This window comes from Trichomycterus rosablanca, chromosome 19 (assembly GCF_030014385.1).
Source record: "Trichomycterus rosablanca isolate fTriRos1 chromosome 19, fTriRos1.hap1, whole genome shotgun sequence".
NCBI lineage: Eukaryota > Metazoa > Chordata > Actinopteri > Siluriformes > Trichomycteridae > Trichomycterus > Trichomycterus rosablanca.
The window spans coordinates 6,037,878-6,053,672 of NC_086006.1; the positions used below are offsets into that span (position 1 = coordinate 6,037,878).

Here is a 15,795-nt window from a genome sequence, read left to right on the forward strand (position 1 = left end):
CAGTTGGTGATATTTATACACGTTTAAAAATGATCTCTGACACCCCTTTGCAAGCTTATTTATTTTAACCAAGCACTTATTATGTAGTAGGTAAATTACAGATAACAGGGCTATTAGGGAAACCCACTGTTGACAAGCTATACCAACTAAAAGACAAATTCAGGCTGAAAGTCTGTTTAACCTACATAAAGAATTGACTGATCTAATCGAGGCTCATGTCTTCCTCATCATCTTTCTTGTCTTTAGGTTCTCCCCCTTGCTCCGATTTAGCTTCGCCCTCCATAGCCTTGGCAAACGCTTCTACATCTGCAAAACAAAGTCACAATATAAAACCATTACATGGACACCTACAATCACAATAAAGCACAGAGCCATGCAATATTCATAAAGAAACACTGGCTTAGTGACTTTCCCACTGTCCATATCATAATGGACCCTTTATGACCCTAAGTCAGTTAATCACATTTTTACCCTGGGTGGTTGGCCACACAACACTCAGCAGTCCCCTGCAAACCTAAGTAAACCACAAATCGTCATTTGTGAAATCAGTGTTTTAAATTAAAGTAAAGTAGTCTCCACAAAACATATTTAAAAATCTTTGAAATATTCGGTGTGCCAACCATGAGCCAGGTTTTATTGCCTGGTATAACATCACTGATGCTTTTGTGGCCAAATACTGCTGTCAATCTCAACCTGAGGCTGTATTGGACCAACTCCATAATAATGTCTATTGTTCTAGGGAAAAATCAACAAGCACATACAAGCATAATGACAGTTTGACCTTTTGGCCATGTAGTGCATTGAGTTGTGTACTTGCCTCCTTTATTGGCTGCCTCTACAGCTTCTGGGGGTAAACCAAACTGATTCATCAGGGGTCCCAATTGCCCGGATGCTAGAGCACTGCTGAACAAACTCATAGCCTAGATTAAAAATGAAAAAGCAGAATAAATATGTACTAATACTCACTACTACATACATAAAAATGGATTTCTACAGAATGTACAAACCTGCTGAAATTGCGGAGAGGTGAGCGTGTGATGGAGCTCATCTGTGCTCTGAGGTAGAGACTCTCCAGATGGGAGGAAAGGAAGCAACCTCTGCTGGACCTCAGCATTGGCCAGGATTGGTGCCATGATCTCTGGTGTTAAAACACTGGCAAGATCAACTGTTTAAAAGAAAGTGTAAATAAAGCTTTAAGGTGTCTTTTGAAAAAATTATGATGTTTTCAGATCCAATTGAAGGTACAACGGTCAATATTTTACTGTTTTACTATTTTAAATAAGGTGGAGAAATGTCTGAAAAACCCCACAATGAAACACATTTGCTAAAACAACCAAAGCAAATGTATCATAAATAATAAATGAGTCTTTTAATACTACAAATAAAGAGAAATCTGTCACTGTACATTTACATTTTCGGCATTTAGCAGACACTTTTATCCAAAGCGACTTACAGTATACAGTGTTTAAGCAATTGAGGGTTAAGGGCCTTGCTCAAGGGCCCAACAGTGGCAACCTAGTAGTGGTGGGGTTTGAACCGGCAACCTTCTGCTTACTAGTCCAGTACCTTAACCACTAGGCTACAACTGCCCTATAGGCTACACTGTAGTTCACCTTGTAACCAGTAGAGCACCTTTAAAATGCCAGACCCAACAAAAGTAATATTATACAATTCTTTAAACATTAACCTGCTTGACCAGCTGCAGGAACATTCATGGTTGCCAGGATATTCTGCAGGTCACTGAGCTGAATGGGCTGGGTAGGGCTGGTAACGGCAGCAGGGGTAGCGGGGGCAGCTGGGGTTGTTGGTGTGGTTATAGGAGAGGCTCCAGTGGCAGCAGAAGGGGTGGTAGGAGTTGTCGGGACCTGAGAGGAGCTGATCCGCGTAGCTGCTGAAGTTGAGGAAGGAGTGGCAGCAGTAGACTGACTGCGAGAGCTTGAAGAAAGAAAAAACAGCATTTGAATGTTTAGATCGTTCACAACAAGGACCCCTGACCAAGTTAAGCCCCTGGCACAGGTATTTTATGACCATCAGAAAAGCACAGTTTAGAACAGCATGTTTGGATTGTTTGGATGACATGATAAACAATTACCTTGAGGATGAACTGCTGGTTGCTGGAACACTACCTCCAAGCAGGCTGGCAAGTCCTGGTCCAGCTAAAGCCCCCAGACCACCTGCACAAGGTACAAAAAGAGATACAAACTGTTAGGAAGTTGTCTTACTGTTACTACCTTGTTGGACATTGCACCATGGATATATTTCACTGGTATTTCAGTACATCATAATGTATATATCTGCCATTATTTAAAAGTAATTCATTCACTCACCAAGACCTCCAAGTCCAGTTGGCCCAATAAGCTGCATCAATTGGTTATGACTCATATTACCCAGAAGACTCTGCAGGCCACCTTCACCTGTTTGAACAGAAGCAACGTTTGATTTACACAAGGCTTATAGCTTGGCTAACAATAATTTTAATAGCGCATGCCCCACACTAAGCACAGGTAGATGCAGCACTGAGATATTGAATGTGTGAGTAAACACTGATTCACCTCCAAGAGCAGAAAGTTCATGACTGCTGCCACTTCCACCACCTAGGGCACCAGGCATGGGTGGATTGTTCAGATACTCATTTACTTTCCTGCAGTACTCCTCATCTTTATCGGTTTTGGGTTCCTACAGAAATGGACAGTAAACATTAAAGCCTTTGTTTAGCTTTTTTAATGTCTTTAAGCAAGGGATAAACATACACTACAGTCACTGATCACACACCTGCATCCAAAAGAAGAGCCTCTTGGAACCTGCTTTAAACTTGAGCACATATACACGACCTGTTGTGCACTGATTGACCCTCTTAAACTCACAATCATCCGGAAAAATAATCAAGTCCTGTTAGAAATTAAGAAACAATAATTCAGATCAATACATTCACAAAGATAAACATTGTGCACTATAAAGTAAGCTAATGTGATTATAAAAGACACCTTGATCAATAAATGCACAAATTCACAAGGAGCATAGTTCAATACAATTACAAAAATAATACATGAGCTAAATATTCATTAGCGCTTAATGTAACTAGTGTTGTCTAGTGCCACATTACTGTACTACAGAGCTCAGTACTGACATCTTCGACGTTCCCAGATGTCCTGTCCTTCCAGCAGAAGTGAATAAGAGAGTCATCAGTCTGCTGAATGTAAACTTGACCTTTGCGTTTGTCGGGGGTCACAGTGCTACCTTTTAGGGACATTTTCCCAGCACGGAATTCCACAAGGTATTTGCTGGATGAGCCACGTGACCCAGACACCAAGCTCGGAAATAAGGCCCCAGAGGACATCTGCAGAGAGGTGACAGAAAGATTGCACATCAGTGTATGAGAACAATGCTTTTTTATTTTATCCTCATATTTCACTTAATTTATTCATTGTTAATTTTTACTTATTGCTGCAGGTACCACCTCTGCACAGGATGAGGAGGGCTGAGACTATTATGCCCTTTTCGATATGCGCAGTAAAGGCCACATCTTTTTACCTGCTAGTGGCTACAAGTCACAATTCCTCTATTCTTGAAAAGTTTTCCTCAACATTTTAGAGCAAATTTGTGAGAATTCGTGCCCACTGAGTCAAAAGAACATTTGAGGGGTCAGGCACTGATGTTAAACAAGAAGACCTGTGCAGGTCAGAGTTCCCCAATGCCAAACTCGTTTAATCATGTCATTATGGACATTCTTACAGTAACTAAGCTGCTTTTAAAAAGTTTTCTGTTAATTGCTAAACATCAGAACGTCAGAAACTGAACTGGCTAATTTGATGATCCCAAATAACTGAGTATCAAAAGCCCTGCAATAGAATGAAGCCATTGTGACCCTGACCAGAAAATGATTGAAAACTATAATATTTACTCACTGGAACTGTAGTTTGGTTACAAAAACTAGCAGTAATTTGCAATAGTGTAATATTTTGGGTTTAATTGTGCTATAGAAATGTGTTTATTGTTCAGTGCCTTTTATTACAGATGGTAAGGAGTATTTTTTATATTATATAAACTCATTATTACATATCCCTTAAGCAATCATCCAATAAAAAGTTTAAACAGTACGTGAATTCAGTGTAACACCAGTAATGTTAGTAATGCTACTAATTTAACATTTGGTTCGGTCTTATGCTAATGCTGCTAAACTGCTAGCCAGTCATGCTAGCTTAATGATATATGACCACATGTTTATTTAAATGAGTATACATTTTCAGATACTTTTATTTTACGCACTAAACAATAAACTACCATATAATACTGCTGGAGTTACAAAATGTGAACTTATATCAAATAAAATGACTTACTTTTCTTTCTTCTCAATGCTACCGTGACACAGGAAAAACGATAAACCCTAAAACCCTAAAGAGGCGGGGCTAAATTCTGATTGGACAGTTTGGTTACTCTAGCCGTATTGATTGGTTAGATAATATGTCAATTAATCTCCACACAAGGGTGGTTGGCCAAACGTGTAAAGTCACTGTGTCCGAGTAAACAAGACAAGTCAGTGGCTGTTAGTGCCGCATTTCTAGTTAGGCAACTTGCAGAATACTAAATGTACCTGTCTACATGTGTTTAGTAACATATTCAGTTACAATACATAAAACAGTAACGTCTTCAGAATATATTTGGCATGCAAATAAATGCTGAGTGTACCTGAAGCTCTTCAAGATGGTACATGATATGACTGGAATATTTTCTGAACTAAAAACTAATACTTTAAAAGATGTATTTTTTTGAAATGAGATTTCTATTTGAGTAAAAGCATGTTTAGGTGTTTCATAAAAAAGGTAGTCAATGCAAACACTCACAAAAACCCTGAAATTTTTATGCCATGGAGTACCATAGGCCAGAATGCTGATTATTTCACTAAGCAAAGCTAGTGTTAGGAAATGTTTAAAAACATTTATACATAACATATAGGAGGTAATAATAAGTTTTGATTCAATCAAGGCTGGTAGAAAGTGAAAAACCTGCTAGGTCAAGTCATACCAATTATGTGTTGTGGTAGAGGCAGTATGTGGTTAATTACACCACAGACTTGCAACTTCAGTGAAATAAAAATCCTAAATAATTAAACAAAACATATTACACAAAATAAATTGGGTGAAATACCACACATTTGCACATTTTAGACATTTGTAGCTTTTTGGAGGATGTTTTAAGACATGGATGAGATGCTGCTAGACTTTCAATGAAAATTCAGGAGGCTGACCACTTCTTCACATAATCACCACTGAGCCCTACATTTAAAGATGATACTTTGGTTTAATGAAAGTCTAATCTATTACTGACAAACTTCTTTCGTTTTAGTTAATGTTTCTTTTTATTTTTGTCAAAAATGACAATAACAACTTAGCAGTTATTCTAAACTACCAACAAAATGTGCATTAAAAAGAGCTATTCAACTACAAACAGTATAAAGAAGGTAAGTTTGTCTAATTATGTGGCCATAAGTGTTGAGTTAAAAGCGCCAACAAAACTGCTAAGTCTAATAAAAACTAATAGGCCATTACTGCATCAGTGGCACTGCTGTGTTAAGAATGGTCCATCTCCATAATGATGCATAATTACGGCTTTAAGAGGCCTATAGTGGCCCCATTTCAGTTATAAGCAGGCTTGAGTCAGTAAGCATATACATTCAGTAAGCACCTCCATGAAAGCATATAGTCAAAAGTATGTGAACACCTCTCACAATTCTTGAATTACACAAAAATAATTTGTTTAAAATAATGAATAGGTGACTGCCTGACCTAATGAATGTTCTTTAGAGTAAATGGACTCAAATTCCTACAAGCAGAAATTTTGTGGAAAACCTTCATGAAATGATTAGTGGAGTTTGTTATATTTCACTACATACTAATGCCAATATCTTTTGAACTGGATGCTCAACATGGTCATTCTCAGGTGTCTACATACTTTTGACCATGTTGTGTACTCAATGAAATGGCCAATAAGTACATTATAGTACCTATAGTATATGTACCTATTACAATAGCAATTGAGGGTTTGGCCACTGTACTAGTAAGTGTTTGTAGAGTATATTTAGCAAAAACAAAAAGTGTATTCAAGAAATGTGTCAATTAAATTGTTTAATCATGGTTAGCTATTTAACAATTAATATTGCTTGTTTATACATGAAGAGGTTTACATCAGACTAGACAGCCTATGTGAATAGTGACAATTAATGTGCTCTATACAATAGTAAGCGCTACTACCATAGGCTAATGTAATATGGCATGTCCATGATCAGTGACACACAAGTTTTGATGCTAAACATTCATATCACAGTTAATATTTTCCTTTTAAAATACCACAGTTGTATAATATTGTTAATAAATTTATGTCAATTAGGTCTGATTTGGTAGATTTGGGATGTGGGATCTGACAAAGGTTTCCCTCATATATCACATTAACAGTAATAACATACAGAAGAACATCCTCAACATTATTTCAGAGGGCTTTGTTACTCAGCAACTTTTTGTTGAAGTAAATATAGAACTTTATTAAAAAAAACAACACTTTAATTTAATGGAATAAAACTAAGTAATAATTAAACTGAGGCGTATAACCAAAATATACTGACTAAACTGATGTTCTGTACTTCTCTCATGTTAAGGCAAACATGCACCGCATTCAAAGAGCTTTCCTTTTATTTGTCATAGCCACACACTAGCATCTTCATATACACTATATATAGTGTATATGAAGATGATCAAAACCAACGCAAAAAGCTAATGACAAAGTCTTACAAATAATTTCTTTGACATTTCTTCTAAAATGTGTAGCTTAAAGACATTCTGATACACGTTTGCATAGTTTATTTATGTGTGAGGGGGAAACACACAGCATCTTGTTTATTATAACATGAACTCATTACCTTTTAAAATCCACTGAGTTTATTTGGTAGTGCTCTATTTCTGTTTGTCTTGACTACATGTATTTTAGGCTTACAAACTTTATAATAAACGTTAGTCACAGAAATTAAAATGTTCTGTTCAGACTATGGCAAGCAGCACTAAAGCACTTGTACTTATAGACTGTCCAGTAAACACACATTTAAAACATCTTTAATAGAATATTACATTTGTATGCAAGTTGAGGTGAAGCATTCATTAGCCACTAGTGCTAAAAACAAATATATTAGCACCCATCTTCATAAAAGCCTGTGCATTCGTGTGTTCTACTATAAACACACATGCAGTCCTGATGAGTTCTATGGCTTTAGTTTCCACGCAAAAGTGTCACTTTGGCAACCATAACTCAAAATGTAAATGTAATGCTGCAATAGGCTTCTCTGTTGTTAATGTGTTAATTAACTACTATACTATTAAAACTCCTAATTTACAAAGTAAACATTGTTATTAGCAGCTTTCATATTTGCTTAGTCAAAAAATAATCAACCAGATTTTATTCATTGTTGAACATGCATGTGAGGAATGAGCATGCAACCTTTAGTACAATGTTTAGTATCAACATAGATTAATGAAAACCTACACTGAAAAGCCCTCTCAGACGTGATACATCTGAAAATAATAAACGTATTATCTACTAATAAGAATAATTTACTGGATATCTGAATGTTTAAAAAAAAAAAGTCACATTTCTAGGTAAGGTTTTTAATATATTGATAAAATATTTGCCTAAAAAGCCTCTCATATATGACATGCCTCCCATAAGTTATATAAAATATTTCTTCTGTTAGAGCAGCCCAGCCATCACATACACACTGTAACCATAAAACACCTGAGTATAATTAGCATGATAGATTATCTGGATTACACTTTGTGCATAAACATTTATAATTATTAGACATGAACTGAGGCCTACACAGTATCTTCCACAAGAGATCTTACATGAAAAAGATGTGCATTTCCTACCTTAAAAAATAAATACATTCGGTCATACTGAGAGCCGAATTACAGATTTAATTGTAAATATATCGGTTATAATGGGGGCTTTGTTACTCAGTCCAGTAAACAATTTACCTGTACCTCACAGGTACAATAAAAAGCTTATTGTGACACAGATACAAATTGTTGATGCAGAGACCAGAGGTATAGCAAATCCTTCTCATTTTCCAGGCAATCAGTAGATGTTGTGGAGGTCCGAGTAATTTCTGTCAAAGTAACCACCTGTAAAGATCCAGTCTGATGTTCCTGTATAAGGATTGGTGCCTTGATTGAACCATCTGTAAAAATAGGATGCCAAATTGTTTAAAAAAAAGCATACAATTCTGCTACATGGCCAGAAAAATCTAGGAACTCAAACATCACAATAATATTTGCTAATTAAACATTATATTTCAAATCATGGCCATTAATATGGAGTTCATACTGCTCTAATAGTGATGTGGGAACCGGGTATTAACCACTCATCTGAATTACCTAAAAAACGTCAAGTGGCCAAACTTGTTAATTTTTTTTGTTTAATAGGTTAACAACTCAATATCAGCATAATTTACTCCTAATTTACTTGCAACATTTTACACAATACAGACTTTTTTCACACAATAGTCATTTCCACTGATAGATGTGCGAGGCTTGATAAAGTAAACAGAGCAATAGCTAGTCTACAATGATTGTAACAACAGAGTCTATCCATATGGTAAGTGCAGCTCATGAAATGGCCAATTAATGTACGTACAAGACAGGTGATCGTTTAGTGCAAGTTAATGGCATATCATACATTTGGATTGAATTCTGTTTGTTTTTAAACCTAGTTAATTATGCTTTTAAGCAACTAAAAGATGGGTCTAGACAAGCCCCTTCAGAATTCATTTGCCCAGTGAGGTCATTTTTAAGCTTATGGTTTGTTCACCCCTAAACAGGACAAAAAATATGGACTGATCTATAATAGGTGCTCCCAAATTGGAAGTTAATGAGATTTTTAGTAAAAACCCATTACACTGCATGGCTATACGCTTAATTCTGTGCACGTCAGCTACAGGAGTGGCGGAACAAGCCAAACCTCATATACTTTTAGCAATGTAGTGTATAATGGGGGTGAGACTTCACCTGGTAGACCATTCTTCTTCATCTTTGGCACGTTCCTTCCGTGCAGCTCTTTGCTTCTCCTCCAGCCGTTCCTTCTCTTGACTTGCAGTTTCTTGAAAGTAAACAATACAGCTATGAAGCACATTCCTATGCAAATTGTATAAATTAAACAGAGAATAACAAAAAATTCTTTACCTATGTCTCCATTTTCCATTGCTCTGATGTCTGGTCGCAGGCGACAATCTGTAGGGGCTATGACTCCCTCCATACCTGGTTCCAGCTCATTAAGAGTCATGGTAAAGCTGGTGAAATTATACATCTGTAAGAACAAGGAGTACATTAATGTTCAATTCTGACAAGCAGCAAAAGATTAAAATCTCTCAACAGACCTTCTGTGCATCATTTATGCAACCATGCAAAAACACACTAAACCCACGAAACATTTATAAACCAGTGAGAACATTTTTCTCTTTTATAGAACTGGGAAACACTTTCCACATAATGAGGTTTTCTCTTACTTTGCATTTTGCCATCAAGAGATTGAACTCTTCTCCAATTTGGCAACTCTCATAGACCATTATTAGTTAGACCATCATTGGTCTTGGCACTGTGTAAGTAGATAAACAATCCAAAGTAAAGGCCAAGCACGAAATGCCTAAATATCTTAAGTGAAAAGCTGACAGGTCACGTAGATCTTTTAATATTATTGATAAGAAATCATCAGAGACCTCATTTCTCAGAGTCATCATTTTTATGTTTTAAGGTCAGGGTTGCAGTATGTCCAGCTTCCCCAAAATCATGTGAAGCAACGCAGTAATACACTCCAGACAGAATGACAATCCATCGCAGGGCCTCGGCCACCCCTCCACTACCCCATTTGAACCATAGATCACAGCAGTAGTGGGTTCATGCAATGCACAGCTGTGCCACCTGAGCGACTCAGAAACCTTGTTGTTTGATCTATCTTACATGGATACTGTGGTTAGCTAAAGGTCTATAAGCAAAATTATCTATTGACATCTTATGTTGTGTTTAGTTATACAACCTAATTCTGTGTTAAACAATCACCACACTATTTACAATCATTACAAAATATTCTCTTTATCTTTGAAAATTTCGGTCTACAAATCTTCTTTCTTTAAAATTATACCACCTATTTTTGAGCAAGATTTTGAAAACTGTGGACTAAAAAACCCAGATGAAATCTTGTTAATAATTAGACTGCTAGTTTAAAGTTTAGCTTAATCAGTGCCCCCAACAACGACCAAAACCTAAAGCATGTGTTGTGAGAAGACTAGAAAGCTCACTAGAAGAACACACCTGAAAAAAATAAATTGTACTTTTTGTACTAATCATCCCTAAATTCTGCCCAATTTCCTTTATATGAACATTTTTTTTATTTTAAAAGTCTGTGTTCTGTTCATCAATGATATTATACGTAGGTCCCAACCCTTGATAAAAAAAAACAGAGATTCAGTCTAACAGACTAGGGTCTTTAGGCCAAATATAAAAATTACATTTTGGTGTGTGAAGCACTACATCCATGTAAATTTACAGGCCTAATTATAAGTATTACGACTCTTTATATCAAAACTGGTCATTTGTGCAGAGGCACAAACAAAGAAGCTGAAGTTACCTGTGATGAGTGTGCTGGTCGTGGAGTTATCCTCCACAGTAATGTACTGCCTGGGATCATGGTGACTGTCTCCTGAATATCTGGCATAACATCAGCATCATCAGCACCACCACCGGTATTCAGTTCCTTAAATAATAAAAAACTTAATGTTTGCATTTGTCAGAATTTAAATTCATACAACGGCAATTCATAATTCTCCTTATTACAGACAAAAACATTTAAGACACTTTAGACTGATAAATTTTATACTCCTAATTTTTTTTAGAATATTTAAAAATTCTAGTCAGGATTATCTTCTGTACCTGCTTGTGTTCTTTGGAGTCCCCACTCTTCTTTTCTGCCTTCTTGTTTGCTTCGTAAACCTTTGGCTCTATAGTGTACAAGCACTCAGTCCACTTGCCATAGATAATGTGGTGCTTCTTCTTACTGCATTTTGACAAATGGAAATAAACCTCTAACAACCACAGAGGCATCGGACACAATGTATTAAATCAAATAATACACAGTTGACTGATCTGTAACAGTCACAGTCAATGCAACAGTACTATTAAACCTGATCCACAGTTTGACATTTGATAGTGACCTCACCTTTTATCCTGGATATGACCTTCTACCCGGTGCAGTTCTTTGCCAAACATGCCACATGGCTTAAAATTCAGCACACACTTGTCCCCAGTGCTGATGAGCAGCAAAAACAGTTAGTCAGAAACAGTGAGCCAATATTTATCCACAGAAGTCAAAATGATGCATGCAAACATATTGTTTAATCTACAGCATTATTACATTTTAACAGTGATGATGACATTTGGCGTTTTTTAATGAATTAACTAAAACCTCTGCAATACTAATGAGCCCATTTAAAACATCTGCCTGTTTGAAGCAAGTAAATATGACGGTATGCTCATTAACCATTCACTTGTAAGAAAAACAATGTGCATTACCTGTGGTTCACTATCTCCACTGTTCCATACTGCTCAATCCACAGCTGGCCCAGGATAACATTGTGCACACAGCACATGGGGTTCATCCAAGTGTAAGCCTCATTGTGCCTGAATTTAAAATTAAGTTATATTTTGTTACATTGCATTTACCTATTATAATACGATGTCTTTAAAAGACATGTGTACAGTCAACTATTCAGTTATGTATAAGTACTGTAATAAAACACTTACTTAGACAGTTCTAGTGTCATAGTTCCTTTGGGTTCTGCCTCAACACTCTTGCCCCAGAACTTCAGTTTAGGATAAATCGAGCCATGAAAGGAAAAGTCTTGGTTTAGAGACTCAGCATGAAAAGCACTGATCGGTGGATGGTGGCTAACCTGCTCTGAGATTAGCCGGTAACCCTCATCCTCCCTAGATACAACATTTACAGGAAGTAATGACAGTATTTATAATTAAAACTTTGGAAAAGATGATAGCTTTTGCAATAATTCATTGATTGTATGACATCTTGACGTCTTAAATACCATGTGTATTATTTACCTTATGAGTTCATAGGTCTCTCCTAGCAAGGGGTTAAAAGGTTTTCCAGTTCTGTCCCATTGTGAGGCAACAGCAGACACAGCAAATGCAGCAACAAGCTGACAAAGAAAACCCACAAGTTTAACAATAATTATAATGAGGCATTTTAAAGTAATTTAATAGCTATTAAACAGTTTCTTAGTCCAAACTGTTATAGAATGAATAATTGTGTTTTTACTTTTACTACTACTACAAATGCGTTAGAACACCAGTTTTCAGAGTTTACTGATATTTAATTTTTTAATATTTAAGTCCAGTGAATAAATGAAAATGTATACAAGTAACTAGTAAAATGACACAGAATAGGCACAAATGTTTACAAAAAAAATTTGGTAAGCTCTGATAAAAACATGTTTGGAAATAAAATATCTCACAATTTTATTGTCAGGTGTTCACATATTTTTGGCCATGTAGTGTATGGAGAAGTACCTCAAATAATAGAAAGAAAATGTTTACCTGCATTCGCTCTATTGAATCAGATACTGTGCAGGCTTTATGGATGAGGTATGCATGTTCCATATATTCTGTAAGTCTCTGGAGAAAGCTCAGTGGCTCGTTAAAAACAACTGGCATGGTTATCTTGGACAGCTCCTGTTCAGGCATTGGTGCATTCATGAATGAAAAAAAAACAATGAGTTGGCAGAAGTAATACAATACCATCATATCACCATAGTCATAACTAATTTATGTCATTAGGTTAAACTGGTTAATTCCACACAGCTAATATTAATTAAAACTACAATATCCTTTTACTACTCTTAACTTAGCAAGTATATTCCCCTACCATGCCAATGCATTTCTTCAGAAAGCCCCAAATACTGAATTCATGTCTGGAAAACATCGGAGCAGGTAGTGTTGTTCTGTACAGGAAGAAACAAAATGCCACACTGCATCAATTTCATCAGCTCATTTTCTGACAGTGTTACATAACCCTGCAACATACCTTCGCTTTGACACCCCATTCTCTGTAGCTACATGTCCATTTGATGTCCGTTTGGCATCAGACACAAGGGCATCTTTAAAGCTGACCTCACAGGAGTCATCAGATTCTAAACCTATGACAAAAAAAGGAAAAAAAAATTACAAGAAAAAAAAAACGCAAACGATACATTAAAGAGTTGTTAAACCAACACTCTCACCTGTCTCCGCATCATAAAACTCCTCCTCGCTGTTCATGATGTACAGTTACTAATGATGATGTCAGTAAAAAAACATTGTTCCTCTGCAGCAGGAGTCTGAAAGAATCCTGTAAAAACAGAGCAAAGACAAACGATGAGCTGCTTATAGGAGTTGAATGAATAATTGCTGTACACCATAATGAATATTTACAAGTATTTTATAAGTAAAGCATTTTGGCCAGAAATAGCAGATCAGATCTTGTCTAAAAGAAAACAAACACAATGTCAGGATTTTGTAATTTGGTGTAACTTTTTGGCAGGGAGTCAACTCATTGTGAATGAAAGATACTGAGAGGGAAATTTAAACATTTAAAACCTGAAAGCACATCACCTTTATTTAGTCCATAAATAGCTGAACCTAGCAGAAAAAGGATAAAAAGCTGAGTCCATAAACAAACCAGTTAACCAATAACCAGCCATCATTAGTAAACAGTTAACTGACAAGTTTATATTGTCCAGTCAAAATCTGAAGCGCATCAGAGTTTTATAAAAACAAGTATTTCTACCTTAATGGAAAATGGTGAGGCTGTGAGGTGCAACTCTATATTAATAACCATTGTTTTGGAATGTCCAACAAGGCCATGGCCAGGTGTCCACATACTTCAGGCAACATAGTGTACCTCAAGGCACCGGCTCATCAGTTTTTAAACTAATTTGTAATAAGTTTTACACAGATGTCAACATTTGATCAGCAGAAATGTCAGGCTTTGACAATAATAATGTGATTTCCCTATTGCAAAGATCAATATTGGGAGAGCAAGTAATTACATTGTGCATCCCTTAAGCACACAGATCACAGCATCGATCCCTTAAGTCAGCAAGATGTACTTTGGCACCTCAGATTACATAATGCCTTCTGTCTGTTTTCTGCCCTTATTACACAACTGATCTTTGAAATGACACCTCATCTTACCTTGCACAGTCAGTACTTTTTTTGGGGACTAACTGGGAACAACTGGTCTCCTTATTTTAACAGATATACTTCGTATTGTTTTATTATCTTCTTGTTTGTGTGTATATATAAATATATATATATCTGTAGGGAACACTGTGACCATACGCTGCACATAGACTAGACAGAAACAGTCAATAACACTGCAGCAAGTTAAGTTAGTAGTGATAACGCAGAACTTAACACGTCTGTCATACTTTTCGCAATTAATTTAATCACGTTAAAATAACTGACCTGAATTTCGCTGGTTAGCCCAACTGTGGCAGCAGAGACAGATCAGTTTAAGCGGTTAGAAGGCTAATCTTGCTAGCCAAATAACTGTTTTCGACGTGAGCTAGCTAGCAGTGCTAACCAGCTTGATGCACAGAGTCCTTACTTCAGAGCACTGGACGTCTTTGGATTTTTAGAAAGAAATCAATTTCTTAAGAATAAATAAATACATACACACATATTACATCACCTGGTTTCTTCGCTGTTATTATCTTTGTGGTAAACGCATAACAACGTCCAACTTTGAAGACAGACACAAGGGGAGGTGTTATTGCGCAAGGACAGGATGATTGACAGCTGTATGAGCCTATAGACTGTTTTCTTTGGGCGGGCTGATCAATGATTGACAGCTGAACGCGTGTCACAGTGAAGTAGGCGGGTCTTAACGCTACATGCACGGGAGCTACTAAAATGGTATGGATGTGTTATTTATAAGCCCTGTAATAAATACCCATCCTGTCAGCTGCTCTGTGCAGCTCGGCACTCCTACAGGCTGACGGCCACAATATGAAATTAATAAGAATGAATAAAATCCCGATATGAATGAATAAAATCCCGATATGAATGAATAAAAAAGGATGTAGGGACAGTGGGTAGAGCTTTGAGCAATCAACTGAAAGGTTGAGAGTTCAAATCCAAGCTCTACTATGCAGCCACTGTTGGGCCCTTGAGCAAGACCCTTAACCCTCTCTTTCATTGTACTGTACATCTGTATATGTATATATAACAAATAAAGGCGTTCTATTCTATCTATGTAAAACTGGATGAAGTTTTACTTCACTTGTAAAACAAATCCATAAGTTGGTGCCTTTAACTGATAGTTATTTAAGAGAAAACTAAGATATCAGGCAGAGCAAAAAAAAAAAAAAAAAACACGCACCGCGACCCTAACCAGGATAGATCCGTCTGTGAAAGTAAATGTTTATTTAATAATATATACTTTTTATTTGATGTCACATTACATAATTTATGTTTAGTTTTATATTTATTTTAGTCCCTATTTTCACATTAACAGAAATACATTGTTTATAAATTAATATTAATATTAATAATAACAATAATAATGATAAAAGAAAGCAAAAATGCTTACCGTTAGTACTACTAGACCCGTGGGTTTACATATCAGGACATTTTACAGTCTCTCGTCGCTCTTATTAACATTTGCTAGGACACCACCGCTAAACGGTAGTTGGCGCTCGTGAGTTTCGAA

At 36.4% G+C, this 15,795-nt stretch overlaps 2 protein-coding genes across 4 annotated transcripts; both read right to left on the bottom strand.

Moving 5' to 3' along the window:
* Positions 1–42: 42 nt before the first annotated feature.
* LOC134333257 (proteasomal ubiquitin receptor ADRM1-like) lies at positions 43–4,385 on the bottom strand. Its single transcript, XM_063015144.1, has 10 exons — positions 4,338–4,385; positions 3,128–3,337; positions 2,773–2,889; positions 2,553–2,676; positions 2,328–2,414; positions 2,093–2,174; positions 1,688–1,935; positions 1,008–1,165; positions 818–920; positions 43–306 (listed from the first exon to the last, which is right to left on the bottom strand). Exons 2-10 carry the CDS (start codon positions 3,335–3,337, stop codon positions 203–205), a joined length of 1,233 nt encoding a protein of 410 aa, XP_062871214.1. The 5' UTR covers positions 4,338–4,385; the 3' UTR covers positions 43–202.
* Positions 4,386–6,107: 1,722 nt separating this feature from the next.
* On the bottom strand, positions 6,108–14,860 carry osbpl2a (oxysterol binding protein-like 2a). Of its 3 annotated transcripts, none has more exons than XM_063015221.1 (14): positions 14,776–14,860; positions 13,325–13,431; positions 13,129–13,240; positions 12,970–13,045; positions 12,642–12,776; positions 12,147–12,244; positions 11,835–12,017; positions 11,604–11,711; positions 11,251–11,340; positions 10,965–11,088; positions 10,663–10,788; positions 9,222–9,345; positions 9,048–9,138; positions 6,108–8,221 (listed from the first exon to the last, which is right to left on the bottom strand). In XM_063015221.1, the coding sequence occupies exons 2-14, from the start codon at positions 13,359–13,361 to the stop codon at positions 8,119–8,121; spliced, it is 1,407 nt and encodes a 468-aa protein (XP_062871291.1). In that variant the 5' UTR covers positions 13,362–13,431; positions 14,776–14,860; the 3' UTR covers positions 6,108–8,118. The 3 variants fall into 3 exon arrangements, with proteins under 3 accessions (XP_062871291.1, XP_062871293.1, XP_062871290.1); XM_063015223.1 differs by having other exon boundaries at positions 14,760–14,777; XM_063015220.1 differs by lacking the exon at positions 14,776–14,860 and adding an exon at positions 14,550–14,722.
* Positions 14,861–15,795: the final 935 nt, after the last annotated feature.